This window comes from Oryctolagus cuniculus, chromosome 5 (assembly GCF_964237555.1).
Source record: "Oryctolagus cuniculus chromosome 5, mOryCun1.1, whole genome shotgun sequence".
Lineage (NCBI taxonomy): Eukaryota > Metazoa > Chordata > Mammalia > Lagomorpha > Leporidae > Oryctolagus > Oryctolagus cuniculus.
The window spans coordinates 18,599,415-18,617,160 of record NC_091436.1 but is presented as its reverse complement, the minus strand read 5'-3'; the positions used below and the strand labels follow the sequence as shown (position 1 = coordinate 18,617,160).

Below are 17,746 nucleotides of genomic sequence, written 5' to 3'. Positions count from 1 at the left end.
ATGGGACACCCAGATTGAGTTCCCTACTCCAGCCTGGCCCAGTGCTGGCCGTTGCAGCCATTTGGGGAGTGAACCAACAGATGGAAGATCGATTCTCTCTCTCTCTCTCTCTCTGTCTCTGTGTGTGTGTGTGTGTGTCTCTCTCTCTCTCTGTATGTCTGCCTTTCAAGTAAGTGACAGTAAATTTTTTTAATTAATGAAAATAAAATTTTAAAATTGTTTTTTAATTTTAGAAAGAAATGGCTACATCTAGTATTTTCTACCATAATATCTTACCAGTCATATCTTGATGGAATTCATTGCTATCTTGCTTTTACAAACAGTGCTACGGAGAAATCCTTCTTTATCCATATTTGTGCCTTGTCCACATATGTTGGCACAAAAGGTACTAGGAGTGAAACCGCTGTACTCAAGAATATGCCTATTTTTTATTTTGATAGACATCATTTAGACTTGGTTACGCTGCAGTAACAAACTGTATCTTCAAATCAGCAAAGGTTTCTTTCTAGTTCACACTTGTCGTCTCTTATAGATTAGCTGGTGGACTCTGGTCTTCATTGTTGTCACGCAGGTTGCCAGGGGACGGGAAGTTCCGTCTCTGCTCTGTGACAGAGGAAATACAGCAGATCCACAGTGGCTTCGGAAGCTTCTGCCTCAACCCCTGTTAATCTTTGACTAAAATGAGTCCGAGGGGATGGGAGGCACAGTTGAGACAGGAATAGTTGGTGAAGGACGCTAGTGACCGCTACAGGACACGTGGCCAGTTTCAATTTTGAGGCTCTCCCTAAAGAAATTGTACCAGTTTATACTTCTGTACTCATCAGTGAACATTTCTGGCAACATTTATATGAATGTTCTTTCTTCCTTCCTTCTTCCACCCATCACCAAGTGGGTGGTTGACAGAAAGTCGTCTTTGTCAGTCTGCTATATAAAAAATCAGCTTTGGTTTTGGATTGTTAAAAATATACATCTTTATATTTTTAGGAGCATAAATGAAATCTGCATCTTTAAATATGAATGAGGTTGAGCATCTTTCTGTGTGTTCTTTTTAGAGCCAGTCATATTTCTTATTTTGGGAATTTATCTTTGTAGACTGCCTGGTCTGGGTATTTTTTTTTTTTTTTTTTTTTTAGTTCGTTATCATGTATCGCTTTGACTCAGTCAACAAAAATTTTTGTCTTATAATAAATTTTTTACTTTTATGTATTCAGACTTCTGATTTTTTTCTTAAAGTTTCTGGGTTTTGTTTGTATCTTACTTAGTAAGCCTTTCCCTATTCCAAGATTTTGAAATAAAAGAGGAACAGAAATCTTGTGCTGTGTCTCCTCTTGGTTATAGTGGCATGCCTTGGAATTGTATTGAACTGGTCTCATATGCATGCCCTCAAATGCTTGATAATGAATGGTTACCATTTTTCAAATATTAACCTTTCTAAGCTGAATAAACATCCACAGTTCCTATCGTGGTTCATCCATGTATTTTCTTTTTTAAGATTTATTTTATTTATTTGAAAGTCAGAGTTACAGAGAGAGAGAGAGAGAGAGAGGTCTTCCATCCACCGATTCACTCCCCAGTTGGCCGCGACTGCTGGAGCTGTGCCGATCAGGAGCCAGGAGCTGCTTCTGAGTCTCCCGCGTAGGGGCAGGGGTGCAAGAACTTGGTCCATCCTCCACTGCCTTCCCAGGCCATAGCAGAGAGCTGGATCAGAGGTGGAGCAGCCGGGACTCCGAACCGGCGCCTACACGGATGCCAGCACTGCAGGCAGTTGGTTTACCCGCTACGCCACAGCACGGGGCCCCTCATCCGTGTATTTCACTGAGGCTCTCTTGGTGTCTCTAGGCCCCAGTTTCCTTTCTCTGAAATGAAAGTCTTAGTATCTAAATATAATGAAGCTGCAAATGAATGCCAACAAGTTATTATCTAAAGAAGTTCACCACTTCTGTTAAAATACTAACATTTATCGCTTATTAATACTAATATATGTAAGTACTATAAATTTCACAAAAATGATTATATGACTAAGCAACATTCCTCATAGTGTTGTTTTGAGCCCAGTTGTAGCACTGCTGAAAGATCTAATTTCAACTTGACTTCAACAGTGGCAAAACCAGGGTAGGTGTGCAGTACAGTGGTGACGGCTCTGGGAAGCCCGTATCCCGTATTGCAGTGCCCAGGTTCAAATCCCAGTACTCTGTTTCTGATCTGTCTTCCTATAATATGCACTCTGTTAGGCAGCTCAAATATGTGGGTCCCTAACACCCATGTGGGAGACCCAGATGAGTTCCAGCCTCCTGGCTTCCATCTGGCTCAGCCAGCCATTGGGGGCATTTGAGGAGCGAATGGGCAGATGGAAGATCTTTCTCCATCTGTCAGTCAGTCTGTCCCTCTCTCTGTCTCTCTGCCTTTCATTGAAATAAAAGTGACTTTTAAGAAATCATTAAAGAATTTTTTTAACAGCCAAATGTATGAAAACAAGAGGCTTTATGCCATCTTTGATTCTTGTGAGATTCAGTCACTAAGCAAGTGACTGGTAATATAATGGTGTATAAAATAGTTGTGGTTCTTGCTGTCAGCAGAGTTTAACAGGCTAGGAAAATCTAGATTTATTTTTGTATCTGATTATTGTATTTTCTGTGCACAATGACTTTGTCACGACTTAAACATAACATTCACCTGATACACATAATGACAGGCAAAAACACATTAGAAAAAAAGTACTATTATATTTTTCAGTGGCAAAATGTCTCTTCCCTTTTTTCTGTTAAGCTTAAAATCTTTGTATCCATAAATACATGCCACATACCCGGTGGCATAAGCACTTTTTTAATAGGCACATTCCATTCTCCCATTTTTGTTTTTAAACTTCTAGAGAAATTAGACATTATTTATACTATAGAGTGCCTAAACTTATTAACGCTAACCCCATCTGGAAGTTCAAATCTGTTTTTAAAAAATTCAAATTAAAAAATTCATAACTGAGAAATTTTCTCCATTGTTCGATGGAAGCTAACAAAAGTTGGACAAAGACTAGGCTGTCTGTATAAGTTACCTAGAATGTCAGTGGCGGTGCTGTAAGAGCCCTGACACTTGATTTCACTGGTACTCGGTTATCTTAACAACCACAAGAGGGAGTTGTATGCCTAAATGACCTGTATCCATTGACACTTAATTTTGACTGAAAGAATGTCTTAAAGGTGCTGAATAATTTGTCTCGGCCATAATTCCTGTTTCTTCATCTGTTTAGGAGGACAAGATAGGTTAGTTTAGAAAACTAAACAAGTAAATATATGATTGAGCTGTTAAATGTACCTCTTATTTCCTTGGTAGAACTAACATAAAAACACCAGCTATCTACATCAGCCACCTAAAGTCTTACTGTATTTTATAATGTATGAAATCTTGCTAAGTAAAGAATATCAAAGCTAAACATTTTAAGGAGATTTTTAAATAAATCTCAAGGTTTTTGTTTTTATCAGTGTTTCTATTTCTTGGACTTATGATTAGTATTTTACTAAGCTATTCATTAAAAATCAAATGTGGTCATTATTGTATGTTTAGTATATATACATTTAGTGCCTACAATTTTCAAGACCTGAGACTAGATACTAAGTTTAGTTCAGTTTGTACCGTCAAGGAGCTTTAGGTTTAACTGAGAGATGTACTTGATAATGAAAAATCTAAAATGCTGACTTTTCCCCATTGCAAAATGAAATGAACTAGTCTAACAAAAAGAAGACCCTCTGTTGGTGAGATCATGATTTACAAATGAGTAATAACATAAAAGCTCTTGCAATAGTTTGTTTGGTTTCTGTCCCTCACACTTCACTCATGGTGTTCATTTAATGCCTGTTGAACAGGCAGTACAAAAATTAACCTTCCTAACTATCCACTCAGTGTATTTTTAACTAATAATTAAATTATCACTGCAATGAAAAAGCTCAAACAAAACTGTAGCAGTCTTTACCCATGCTTTCTTTTTTTTTTTTTTTTTTTTTTTTTTTTTTTTTTTGACAGGCAGAGTGGACAGTGAGAGAGACAGAGAGAGAAAGGTCTTCCTTTTGCCGTTGGTTCACCCTCCAATGGCCGCCGCTGCAGCCGGCGCACCGCGCTGATCCTGGCAGGAGCCAGGAGCCAGGTGCTTTTCCTGGTCTCCCATGGGGTGCAGGGCCCAAGCACCTGGGCCATCCTCCACTGCACTCCCTGGCCATAGCAGAGAGCTGGCCTGGAAGAGGGGCAACCGGGACAGAATCCGGCGCCCCGACCGGGACTAGAACCCGGTGTGCCGGCGCCGCAAGGTGGAGGATTAGCCTTATTGAGCCACGGCGCCGGCTACCCATGCTTTCTTATTATGACTTAACTACTTGCATGTAATTAGATATTTTAATTTTATCTAAGTATCTATATACTTTCATACATACATTATATATGTTCAATGTGTAATACATAGTTTCTGTGTAATTACATATTTATAAAATAGAGCTTCAATATTACTTTTAACCTACATTATACTATTGGTCAGCTTCAAACTTTTTTCTACTAATTTGCTATCATCTGTAAGGCTTTCATTGATAACGTATACTACCAGCACCTTTTTCTTTCTTTTCTCTTCACCTCCCTTCCTAATTTGTTTCATCTTTATTTTTACTTATATATATATTTATAACTGATAACATTTCTATTTATCACCACATTATCATGTCCCAGAGGCCCCACCTTTTTTTTTTTTTAAGATCATTTTTTATTTATCTGAAAGATAGAGGAAGAAACAGAGAGATTTCCATATACTGGTTCACTCCCCAGATGGCCTCAACAACTAGGGCTGGGTGAAGCCAGGAGCCTGGAGCTTCCTCTGGGTGTCCCACCACTGGGCTCAGGGGCCCAAGCACACGAGCCATCCTCCACTGCTTTCCCAGGCACAAATGCAGGGAGTTGAATGTTAGGTGGAGCAGCCACGTCTCGAACCATCTCCCGATTGGGTTGTCAGTGTTGCAGGTGGCAGCTTTACCCACTGTGCTATGATGCTGGCCCCAAGGCCACACTTCCTGATGCCACCACCATGTGGATTTTGCTTCAGCATATGAATTTTGAGAGCTGCACAAACTTCAAACCATAGCAGTTATGTGCTGTGCTTGGACTATTGGTTGACTGTCAAAGCTGAAACTTAATAAGTGGCATATCTAAGAGTCAGACTTGTAAGTAAACTAGGGAACCAGTGGTGTATCTGTTCTTTTGTGTACTGTCTGGTAGACTTGGAATTTTAAATCTTTTTCCATTCTCTGCGTTTGTCATATCCTTTGCACATCTCCAGGATACCAGCTATTAGATTTGTTTTCCGTCTTTCCACGTGGACAGGCTGTTTGCCAGGCTTGCTTACTGCACAGCCATCATCTAGGATTTCTTTTATGCTTCTTATAGATTAGAATGACCAAGTCTCGATCTTTTTTTTTTTTTTTTTTTTTTTTTTTTGTAATTTTTTTTAAGATGAAGTTACAGAGAGAGATAGAGACAGAGAGAGAGGTCTTCCATCTGCTGGTTCACTCCCCAGATGGCTGCAATGGCCAGAGCTGCACCCATCCAAAGCCAGGAGCCAGGAGCTTCTTCCGGGTCTCCTACGCGAGTTCAGGGGTCCAAGGACTTAGGCCATCTTCTACTGTTTTCTCAGGCCATAGCAGAGAGCTGGATTGGAAGTAGAGCAGCCAGGACTAGAACCAGTACCCATATGGGATGGGATGCCAGCGCTTCAGGCCAGGGCTTTAACCCACTGTGCCACAGCACCGGTCCCCCATTTCTTGATCTTAGCATATCTTCCTTCTTGGTTTATGCCTTCAGTTTTCTGGGACATCTCCTTATGTACTTAATAAATGTCTGGGGTAGGGAGGAATCCTCATAGATTTAGCTGGCTATAGAATCCTAAGTTGAAAATCATTTTTCCACAGAACATATCACTGAAAAGTCCCTGTCACTGAGGAAATCTGATGCCAATGTGATTGTATATGGGACGTATTTTCTTTACAGAAATATTTTATCTTTAATAGTCTGAAATTGTATATGGTGTGTCTAGGTATGTGTCTTTCTTTTAATTTTTTATAAATAAATAAAAAATTTGCATTTCATTTGAAAGGCAGAGAGATAGAATACCAAACACTAATGCTGGTTTTTTCTTCCTTTCTTTTCTTCCTGTCTGATCATCCTTGCCCTTCGTCCGGTGGAACCCCTTAGATTCAAGGGTAGTGTGGGGCAGGTGTTTGGCACAGTAGGTGGGCCAGGGCTTCTAGAGGCCCACTTCCCATGTCAGAGTGCCTGGGCTTGGGGCCTGGCTCCATTTCCAACCCAGCTTCCTGCTGATGCACACTCTGGGAGGCAGCAGGTAACTGTGCAAACACTTGCGTCCCTGGAACCCTTGTCAGTTTCCCATTTCTAAATTCAGCCTGGCCCAGTCCCACCTGTTGCAGGCATTTGGGGAATGAACCAGCAGGTGGAAGATATCTACTTCTTTGTCACTCTGCTTTTCCAATAAATAAACAAATAAATACTTTTTTTAAAAAAATGCTAGCATCTCCCTTCAGCCCCAGTGAACTCACCATTTTCTCTTTCTAGAAATACTCTCAGGGCCAGCATTGTGCCATAGAGAGTTAAACCTCTGCTTGGCGATGCCGGCATCCATGTGGGTGCCAGTTTGTTCCCAGCTGCTCCACTTGCGATCCAGCTCCCTGTTAATGGCTTCTGGGAAAGCAGCAGCAGATCACCCTGCACCCACGTGGGAGACCCAGAAGAAGCTCCTGGCTCCTGGCTTCAGACTGGCCTTCTCCAGCCATTGCAGCCATTCGGGGAGTGAACCTGTGGTGGAAACACTCTGTCTTTCTCTCTCCGCATCTCCTCTGTCTGCAACTCTGCCTTTCAAATAAATAAATCTCTTAAAAAAGAAAAAGAAAAGGAAATATTCTTGTTCAGCAATTTAACATCCTCAATCAAATGTGTATTTGTTTTTCATTGCCATACCTTTAGTGTGTTCCACATCCTACGTTTTATCAGATTTCCTTAATATTTTTCCAACCCATGTATAAAATTTTCCTTTTGTCATTGATGTCTTTCATTTTCTAGAGCTTGTTCTCTGATTCTTTTTCATTGCATTATTCTATGGGTGTAGCATTGTGTCAGTTCTCTTTTTTAAACATTTATTAATTTATTTGAAAGAGTTATCAAGAGAGGGAGAGACAGAGAGAGAGAGCATCCATTCACTGGTTCAGTCCCCAGATGGTTGCAACAGCTAGCACTGGGCCAGGCAGAAACCAGGAGCCAGGAGTCTCTTCCAAGCACCTGGGTCATCCTCCACCACTTTTCCCAGGACATCAGCAAAGATGGATCAGAAGTGGTGCGTGTGGGACCCAAACCGGCGCCCACACGGGATGCCGGCATTGCAGATGGCGCCTTTACCCACCACACCACAGCTCGGGCCCGTTCTCGAATCTCTTGATGATATTAGTTAGGACTGAAGTTCTCATCTGTCTCCTGAGGATCTCAGCTTAATCGGGATTTGGTTTTTCTCTATTTAACTACTTCTTTCACATTTCAGTTGTTCCTTGCATACGTGGTGCTGCACGTGTAGGAGTGAAATGCAGTGAGTCTGGCTGGAAGCTCTGTGTGGGAAAGCAAAACTTAGCTTTGTGCTAAGGGCAGCTCCCGAAGAACACACTCAGCACCAGGCGTTCTGGGAGCAGCGGTGGGAACTGTGTTGGGGAGGGGGGACCCTCAGACAGATCATGCGTTGTCTTCTAACAGAGTTTAATTATTGGGTTGTATTAGTTTCATTCCTCTGTCATTTTCTTGAGATTTCAGGAGACAGCTGAATCTCTAAGTGCACTGCTTGGTGACCCATCTTTAAACAAAATGCAGTAATAGCTAGGCTTTTTAAGTCGGTATTAATCTGTGTGTAAATAAAGGGCAGGGATGGGGAAATTGTGCCTCCACTGAGTCTGCAACAGATCACTCCTCCCTCTGTGTAAGTGGGTCTTACTGTTGTACATGAACCTCGCCCATCTACACAGAGCACTGCAAAGAGTTTCTGGGAAAATGGAATTAAAAGGTAGGTTTATTTTGATGCAAAAAAATTTCCAAAGTCTGTGCATAATATCTTCATAATATATACTTTCCATGAACTGTTTACAGTTGTATTTGTGGTTGGTATGATTTTGTTTATAACAATTTCCTTACAAGTCAAAACCAACCCCCCCCCCCCAAAAAAAAAAAACCACTAACGTGGGTGATTTTTCCAATCTCTATTCACATTTTCCATAATAGAGGTGAAAGTATCTAGCTTTGCTGGGCCCTCATCGGATAAAAAGCCTTTCAATCTCCCCCCACTTTCTTTGAAGCCTGGGAGTGTGATTACCACGTTTCTCTCTGGCCAGTACCTAACCCTTTGTCAGCTACTGGAGGCTAATTAAACAAGGCTGTCTTCACTGCCATTGTCTTCCTGCAGGAGGAATCTGATATCGCGGTTTCATAATGGACAGGTATTGGGTAACATTGTGCGCAGTGCAAAGGTTAGAGCCGCTGAGAGGCCGCAGGTGGGGAAGAGAGCTGGGCCCGAGCTGAGTTTCCCGAGTGACTTTGAGATGTACCCTGACCCCGCTCCCGATATTCAAATTCCCAGCACTTAGGAGAAAGAATTAGTAAGAAGTAGCCATAGATTTCTCTTTCCTACTGTTTTCAGAGCTTATTTATAATGAACAAGGATACCTAGGTAATCCTGAGGACTGTACCAGCTGGCTCTGTCATTTCTAAGTAATATAGACATTATAACTCTGCTCTAAATTTTTGTTTAAACTGGGAAGAAATACCTCTTAAATGAGTAATAAGGCAGTAGATTTGCAGTATTTTACTTGAGAGCTGGAGTCCTGTCATGGGCAATATCTTGCCTTTATTCCCAAAATTAAGCCACGTCTACAGCCATTGCAGTAACTCCTTTGTGAATTACCAGGGATGTAGTATTTTATCTATTTCAGAAACATGCTGAAGAATAATTCTTTAACTTCATAAACAGTCCACAACCATGTCTTCAGCATCTTCCATCCATTCCCCTTAATCTTTGGATCAGGTTTCTACCTGATGTGAAAGGCTGACTCCTACAGTATGGACCTTCTCCACTTCTCCACCGCTCTCAACTCTGTGGTTTGCTTTCCTTTTCTTTTCTTTTCTTTCTTTTTTTTTTTTTTTTTTTTTTTTTTTTTTTTTTTTACAGGCAGAGTTAGACAAAGAGAGAGACAGAGAGAAAGGTCTTCCTTCCATTGGTTAACCCCCCCAAGTGGCCATTACAGTTGGCATGCTGTGCTGATCCAAAGCTAGGAGCCAGGTGCTTCCTCCTGCTCTCCCATGCAGGTGCAGGGCCCAAGGACTTGGGCCGTCCTCCACTACACTCCTGGGCCAGAGCAGAGAGCTGGACTGGAAGAGGAGCAACCAGGACAGAATCCGGCGCCCCAACCGGGACTAGAACCCCGGCGCCGGTCCCACAGGTGGAGGATTAGGTAGTGAGCCGTGATGCTGGCTTTCCTATTTTAATAGAAGTATCAAGACATTGAATTGGGAGTTACTGCTGGAGCCACGTGTGACTGGGAGAATGATCCACCTGTGTCCTGCAATGTGTGTGATGCATTCACTGGAAAGCAGATTGGAATGTTCCGTTATGATTTGCCACGCAGAGTAAGAATAGTGCTCTAGCATTTTTCCCCTTTTATCGTGAAGTAAAGAACGTCTTTATCTCACAGGTTTTGCCATTAAGTGAAGTTGGTTTTTTTTTTCTGAAATGAGTATATTGGTTTTATATTTGCCTAAAACGGCAATATTAAAATTTACGTAGCTGTCTCCAACCTTGTTTTCTTTTGATTTTCAGCCATTTGACCATGACATATGTAGGTGGGGGTTTTTTTCCCCGTGTATTTGGGGATCTTTGTAATTTGCTCTTTCATTAATTCTGGAAAACTTTTGGCCGTCATCACCTCCACTAGTTGTTCTGCCTTGTTTTGTCTCTCCTCCTTTGCCAATGACATAGATGCCATTTGATAATTGTCCCACAAATCTTGAGTTTGTTGGTTTTTCCACCACTTTTCCTTCAAGTTTAGTTTGAGTAACTGTCTTTCATGTTCTATTTTTTTTGAATATTTTATTATTTAAGGCTTATTTATTTATTTATTTATTTGAAAGTTACAGAGAGAGAGGGAAAAGGGAGAAAGGGAGAGAAAGATATGTTAGATTTGCTGGTTCACTCCCCAAATAGCTGCCAGGGCTGGGCCAGGCCGAAGCCAGGAGCCAAGAGCTTCTTCTGGGTCTGCTATGTCAGTGCAGGGCCCCAAGCACTTGGGTCATTTTCTGCTGCTTTCCCAGGCACATTAGGAGGGAGCTGGATTGGAAGTGAAGCAGCCAGGACTTGAACCAGCACCTATATGGAATGCCGGCCACCCAGGCAGTAGCTTAACCTGCTATACCACAACACTGGATCCATAAACTAGATCCTTTAACATATTGGTCATAGTTATTTTTTAAAAAGATTTATTTTATTTACCTGGAAAACAGAGTTACAGAGAGAGCTAAAGACAGAGAGATCTTCCATCTACCGGGTCACTCTCCAAATGCTTGCCGTGGCTGGGAGCTGAGCCAATCTGGAGCCAGGAGCCAGGAGCCAGGAGCTTCTTCTTGGTCTTTCACGTGGTTGCAGGGGCCCAAGGATTTGGCCCGTCCCCCTCTGCTTTCCCAGGCTCACTAGCAGGAAGGTGGATCAGAATTGGAGCAGCCAGGACTTGAACCAGCACCCGTGTGGGATGCTGGCACTGCAGGCTGGAGCTTTAACCCGCTGCGCCACAGCGCTGGCCCCAGTCATAATTATTTTTAAATTCCCTATCAGGTAGGCCCAGTATCAGAGTCATCTTTCAGTCTGGCTCTGTTGGTTGCTTTAGCTCTTGGTGATGGGATTGAGTTGAGTTTTTCTCTTGCTTTTTTCTGTATGTCAGAATTTTTTATTGAATGCCAAACATTGTGTGTGAAGGAACTCAAGGGACTGAAGTAAGTAGTCTTTCCGCCCAGAAATGGGAGATGATCTCTTTCTGTCAAGTGTTAGTGTAAGGGTTCCATTCTGGTCACTTTAGTTAGGGGCAGGACTGGGACTGTTGTGTCTTGCCTTGATGTTGCAGAACACTTAGTTTCTCTTGCAACTGTTCAGCTTCTGCTATTGTAACCTGAAAACAGCCGTAGACAGCAAGGAAACAAATGAGCGGGCTGAATTCTGGTAACTTGGTTCACAAAAATGGCAGCAGGCCAGATCTGGCTGGTGGGCGGAGGTTGCTGATCCCTTATTTAGAATCTTGTTCTCGCCGTCCTCCCTCACCCCTTCTCTCATCCTCACCCCTACCACGGCAGTGTAGGCTCACAAGGGTAGGCACTTCTGCCTGATCTGTTCGTTGATTTCCCAGGGGCCTACAAGAGCACCCGACACACAGGAGGCCATCAGCTTATTAAAAGAACGCATGAGTAACTTGTGTTTTGAGTGTTTTCTTACAAACAGCGCATAGCTGAAGTTTTAGAACCTTGTCTACTGAGCACTTGTGTTGTAGTGGATGTGTTTAAGTAGGTTACATTTATTATGATCACCAGTGTATTTGGGATTATTCCTGGCGGTTTGTTTTGGTTTTGCTTTCTTTGCTTTATCCCTTCTTTCTCGCCATCTAGATTTAATCAAGCATTTTTAGATTTGTCCTTTTGTCTTTAATTTAGAAACTTCTCCTTCTATTTAACTTTTTTGGTAGTGATATCTAAATGTTTCACACTTTCCAAAACCTCAGAATATACTTCACCTCTTGTCTTCACACTGCAATTCCTTATTCCGCTCTGATATTTTAGTTTCACTTTATTTAGACAATCTCTGTGCTCCTCTGTCGCCCTTGTTGTATAGTCGTCAAAAGACACCTTTAGTGATTATTTCAGCAGATATCTGGAGTTGAATTCTCACATGCATTGTGTGTAAATGCATTTATTCATCTATACTCTGATAACTTAGTTGGGTGAACAAATTATTCCATATCCTCTAGAATTTGTTACTTCTCTTCTTCACCCTTGGAACGTTGTCAGCCAGTCTCTCTTCAAATCTTACCTCTTTGTGTTCTCTCTTTTCTCCTTCTGTGATTGCTTTCTAGATGTAAAATCATGGGTCACTCTACAACAGGGACGTGCTCTGAGAGAATCATTAGGTGATTTTGTTGTGTGGACACAACAGATGTAATTACACAAACCTACATGATAGTTAGCCTGCTACACGCCTAGGCTACACAGCACAGCCTGTTGTTCTTGGCTACAAACCTCTCCTGCATTATTGTAGTGGATAGTGCAGGCGATGATAGCTCGGTGGTAAGTATTTGTGTAACTACACGTAGTAAAGGTACCGTAAAAATAACAGACAGTAAGAATTTTTCAGGTCTGTTACAGGATTGTAGGCCCACTGCTGCATGTGTATCACAGTCCATCATTGTCACTGTCTCCCTGCATTCTGGGTAATCTTAGTTCTATCTTACAGGTCATCCACATTGTCTTTGACTGTATTTAATCTGGTTTTGATTCTCAGTGGCTTTTCTTTTTTTCTAACGGGTAAGGTACCTTTCTGAATCTCTGTTTTTTCAAAGCTGACTTGAGCTGTCTTCATAGCAAGTGGATGCAAGTAGCTTCACTTCCAGTCCAGTAACCTAAAAGATGAGTCTCACAAGAACATACAGTGAATCTTATAGCTTAATAAAGTTTCCCTGGGCAGATCATTGCTTCAAGATTAATTGCTTATTCTGTTTCTTTAAAAATCTTAGGGAAGTATATTTACAAAAAATGTAATCTAGTTATTAGAAAACTTATGTGATTTCTCTGAATGGTACCATTTTTATTTTAATTTAATTAATTTAATGTTAACATTTATGTGGATTGAAATCAGTCCACTGGTTTGATTTGTTGTATACATCAAAATGGATTCAACTTGGTTCACATTCACATCTAAAAAAAATATCTTTAAACTGTTCGTGTTAGAATACCACATGCATAGAGCAGACGTACCGAACTCTGGAATAAAAGAGCGTGAATTAGAGAGCAGCGAACAGGTTAATTGACTAGACCAGAACCTTGGCGAGTAGTAAGCCAAACATAAGTAGGTTTATCCACGCCCCCTCAAACAAAGTAACATTTTCTTAAATAGCTCAGTTTTCAAGTTAAAAATTTTAAATTTTAAATGCTTAAATTCAGATGACTTATTTTAATGTAGCCTTGGGATTCGTGGCAAAGTGTTGTTTGTCACAAAAATATTCTTTTGTTTTCCCAAGTCTGCTTAGAGGGGAACTGACTAAAGTGGATGCGCCCTCATGTTTACTGATCTGTATTACAGCTCTTTTGGTACACCAGAAGGCCAGAATGGAACGGCTTCAAAGAGAACTTGAGATTCAAAAGAAAAAGCTGGATAAACTAAAATCGGAGGTCAATGAAATGGAAAATAATCTAACTCGAAGGCGCCTGAAAAGATCAAATTCCATATCCCAGATACCTTCCGTAAGTCTCTATGCAACTCTCGTTATCTCCGTGCCTGAACCTGAGAGCAGGCCGTCGGCCACAGCGTAAAGGCTTGGTCCAGTTTTCTGCAAATGCCCTTCATTCACACTTGTGTTTCTGTCCTCGCTTTGCCCTGCCAGACTCCACCCTCTGTTAACTAATAACGTGAAAACTCAATGTATATCTTTCTTCCGTGGAATTATTTTTCAGCTCGAAGAAATGCAGCAGTTGAGAAGTTGTAATAGACAGCTCCAGATTGACATTGACTGCTTAACCAAAGAAATTGATCTTTTTCAAGCCCGAGGTAAAGTTCAGTGCCTACTCAGCTGCAATTCATTGACTTAATCTACCCCTCTTCTCCCATGGCTGAAAACAGACTTGTCAGGCATAAGCTGACTGTCTCAGAACATCTGGCTTTGGAGCCAGATGACAGTGAGGAACCACTGGATTTTTACTGCTCTGTATCACATCCCCCCCACCCCCAGTGGTACACTTCATTGAGGAATACCTTAATACATTTCTATCCTTCCATTCCACTTCACTCCTGTGTTAAAGGAAGACACTGATTCATATGTGTGGCTGCAGTGTCAGAGGTCTTGCTTTTATGTATGTGGACTGTTACATTCATGCAGAGTAAAATACACATATTCATAGAACTTTGTCCTGTTCCCCTTTCTTCCTTTACCATTCAAGAACTATAATTTTAGAACCTAATTAAAAAGCACCACCACTCAATGGCACTATCTTAATGGGTAGAAAAGAAAATTGAAACATGGTTTATACATTCTTAGGACAATGGTATCTTTTTAAATTTCTTCTTGTAATAAAAGTGTTTACATTTGATTCAGCCCTTGTGTAGAACTACGAAGAATTTTATCTTTTAAATTCTGAAGTTGAGGAAATAATAGAAATGGATAAAATGGAAAAGACGGGAAAGGGAAGTCGACCAAAAGGATGAAAATCCTTAATCACACTTTAGACTTTCCCAGACTCCACTAGACTGGGAGATGAACAGTTTTATTCTTTTTGTGAATATCGGTAAACTGCTGTCTTGAAACAGTCCATAGGAAAACGCTGTTGTTTAACGTTGGAGAGAAAAAGTACTGGTGTAGAAACAACAATCGTTGCACTTACTTCTGTGTGCGTGTGAAATCAAAACCGCTGTGTTCTGTCAGTGCAAGGTTTTATACTTGCTTTGGGCCAGGCCATTGAGTTGCTCACCTCTATGTTTGACAATTGAAAATATGTAATTGTTAAAATTTTAAATGAGTTTAACTTGTCACCTAAAACAGGGATCTACCTCTTAGTCTTTTAATGTCCTACTAGCATTAATTTGACTTTCTCCCCAATTTACCACTTACCTCTTGTTTATGAAATTTAATGTATTTTGAAATCTGTTTAAATCTTGCATTAATTTGAGATTAGAGGTGCAAAATAAATGGAAAGCATTTCTTCAGTTTATACTTGTGGCTTTTTTTTTAAAGAAAATGCTTGCTTTAAAAAATAAAAATTAAGTATCTTTGAGCTGTAAACATTATTTATTTTTATATATTTCAGGACCACATTTTAACCCCAGCGCTATTCATAACTTTTATGACAATATTGGATTTGTAGGTCCTGTGCCACCAAAACCCAAAGGTTAGTGTATCCATTAAGTGTGAAAATGTTTATATTTTGAAAAACAAGATCTTCAAACTTGGATGACTTCATTAAGAAAGTGTTTATTTTCATTAGATGCTGGGAATTGGGGAGGTTACAAAAATGTGGTGTGTTTAGGCTTTTTTTTTTTTTTAAGAGTATGATCTTTGTAATCGCTACATGCTCCCAAAATAGCATTCTTGGTTTAAAACAAGAAGAAAAAAATCATACAGGTAAACTGTCATCTTTAAAATTTTAAACAAATGATAAGGAAGACACCTTAGGGAAGTTTATTTCTTATGAATGTGCCACGTGTTGTTTTTTAAACTTATGCATAATTCTAACTAATCAAAATATCCAAAATTCCAAATGAATGGTATCAAAAATTATTACCTGCTGTCATTTTACATTGATACTCACAGAATATTACACACCAAACTTAAAACATGTCAAAATATGTCTGTGTATTTTGATCCAGGCATTAAAATAGGCATAGAAATGGAAACAAGTACATAAATCTCACTAGTGAATAATATATAATAATATATAGACATAGTAATATATAGACATACATGTATATAGATTAAAATAAAATAACACTGTAATTATGGTACATAATTTACTTTTAACCCTAATATAAGAATAATTTGTTAATGGATATACAATATAAAAATAAGCAAATTGAAGTTGTTATCAATGTAGAAGAGTATAACTAAAAGACATGCAAATCTCAAGCTAACCACAAAGAAAAAAGACAAAATAAATCACTTTCTTAAAAACGTCTCGGGGCCAGCACTGTGACACAGTAGGTTAATCCTCGGCCTGCAGCACTGGCATCCCATATGGATGCTGGTTCCACTTTCTGCTGCTCCTCTTCTGATCCAGCTCTCTGCTGTGGCCTGGGAAAGCAATGGAAAATGGCCCAAGTGCTTGGAACCTTGCACCCATGTGGGAGACCCGGAAGAAGCTCCTGGTTCCTGGCCTCGGATGGGCCCAGCTGGGCCCAGCTCCAGCCGTTGCAACCATTTGGGGAGTGAACCAGCAGATGGAAAGTTCCCTATCACTGTCTGTAACTCTACCTCTCAAATAAATAAATAAAATCTTTAAAAAAAAAAAAAAAAAACTGTCAAGTAACAGAAAACTACAATAAGGAAATTATGAAAAAAGCACTTCCAAATAGGCAGAAAACAACAAAATGGCAGTAGTCTTCATTTATCAGTTATTACCAGAAATGAAAATGCAACAAACTCACCAATAAAAACATAGACTGGATGAGTGGATTAAAGAAGCAGGATCCACAGCTCTCTGCTATATCCTGGGAAAGCAGTAGAAGATGGCCCAGGTTCTTGGGCCCCTGCATCCACATGGGTGACCCGGAAGAAGATCCTGTCTCCTGACTTTTGGATTGGCCCAGCCCCGGCTGTTGCGGATGAAAGAGCGATCTCTCTGCCTCTCTGTAACTCTGCTTCCAGATAAATAAATCTTTTATAAAAAAGGGGGGGGGGCAGGATCCATCAATACATTATGTACAAGTGATCCTTTTTCAGTTTGAAGGCACACATAGACTGAAAGTGCAGAGATGGAAAAGATTGTGTGTGTGTCTGTGTATGTTTTTAAAGATTTCTTTATTTATTTGATAGAGTTATGAGGGGAGGGATGGATCTTCCATCTGCTGGTTCACTCCCCAGATGTCCACAATGGCCAGGGCTGGGCCAGGCCAGAGCCAGGAGCGCCAACCAGGTCTCCCACATGGTTGGGACTTAGGCCATCCTCCACTGCTTTCCCAGGTGCATTAGCAGGGAGCTGGATCAGAAGTGGAGCAGCCGGAACATGAACCGACACCCAGTTGGGATGCTGGCATCACAGGCAGTGGCTTTACCTGCTTACACCACAACACTGGCCCCAAAAAGATATTTCTTGCAAATGCTAATTAAAAGAAGTCATGAGGGACTCTATTTATATCAGGCAAAAGAGATTTTTTTAAGCCTAAAGCTATCTCTAGAGACAATACCAACAAGACATAACAATTATAAATCCCCCCAACATCAGCACAGAAAGATGTGAAGCGGATATTGACAGATCTGAAGACAGAAGTTGGTAGCACTGTAGTGATTGTAGGAAACTTCAGTGCCCCCGTTACAACAATAGGTCCAGGCAGAAAACCAGTAAAGAAACAGCCGACCGGAACGGCCCGTAGTCCTAGCACACACAGCAGAGTGCACATGCTTCTCAAGCACTCACAGAATGTTCTCTAGGATGGATCATAATAGTTAGGAAAAAAGCCTTATTAGCAAAGTCTAAAAGAATGATCCTTTCCCACCACAGTGGATTGAAACTAGAAATAATTAGTGGCAAGAAAACCAAAACATTCATGGCAACTAAACATACTCTCGAACAACCATTGATTTTCAGGAATCAAAGGGGAATTTTAAAAATATCTCCAGAAAAATAAAGACACAACATGCCAAAAACCCTTAGAATAAGCAGTTCTAAGAGGTAAGCTTGTAGAGATAAATGTAGTCAAACAGACTAAGCCCAAGTT

At 40.6% G+C, this 17,746-nt stretch overlaps 1 protein-coding gene across 5 annotated transcripts in view; it reads left to right on the top strand.

Annotated features, from left to right (window-relative positions):
- TAB2 (TGF-beta activated kinase 1 (MAP3K7) binding protein 2) overlaps positions 1 to 17,746 on the top strand; it is a 99,783-nt gene that overhangs the window by 74,750 nt on the left and 7,287 nt on the right. For all 5 annotated transcript variants that reach the window (XM_051836814.2, XM_051836815.2, XM_070073460.1 and 2 more), the window contains 3 exons: positions 13,406 to 13,566; positions 13,777 to 13,870; positions 15,124 to 15,204. In XM_051836814.2, coding sequence (XP_051692774.1) covers positions 13,406 to 13,566; positions 13,777 to 13,870; positions 15,124 to 15,204 — 336 coding nt within the window. The remainder of the gene's footprint in view (positions 1 to 13,405; positions 13,567 to 13,776; positions 13,871 to 15,123; positions 15,205 to 17,746) is intronic.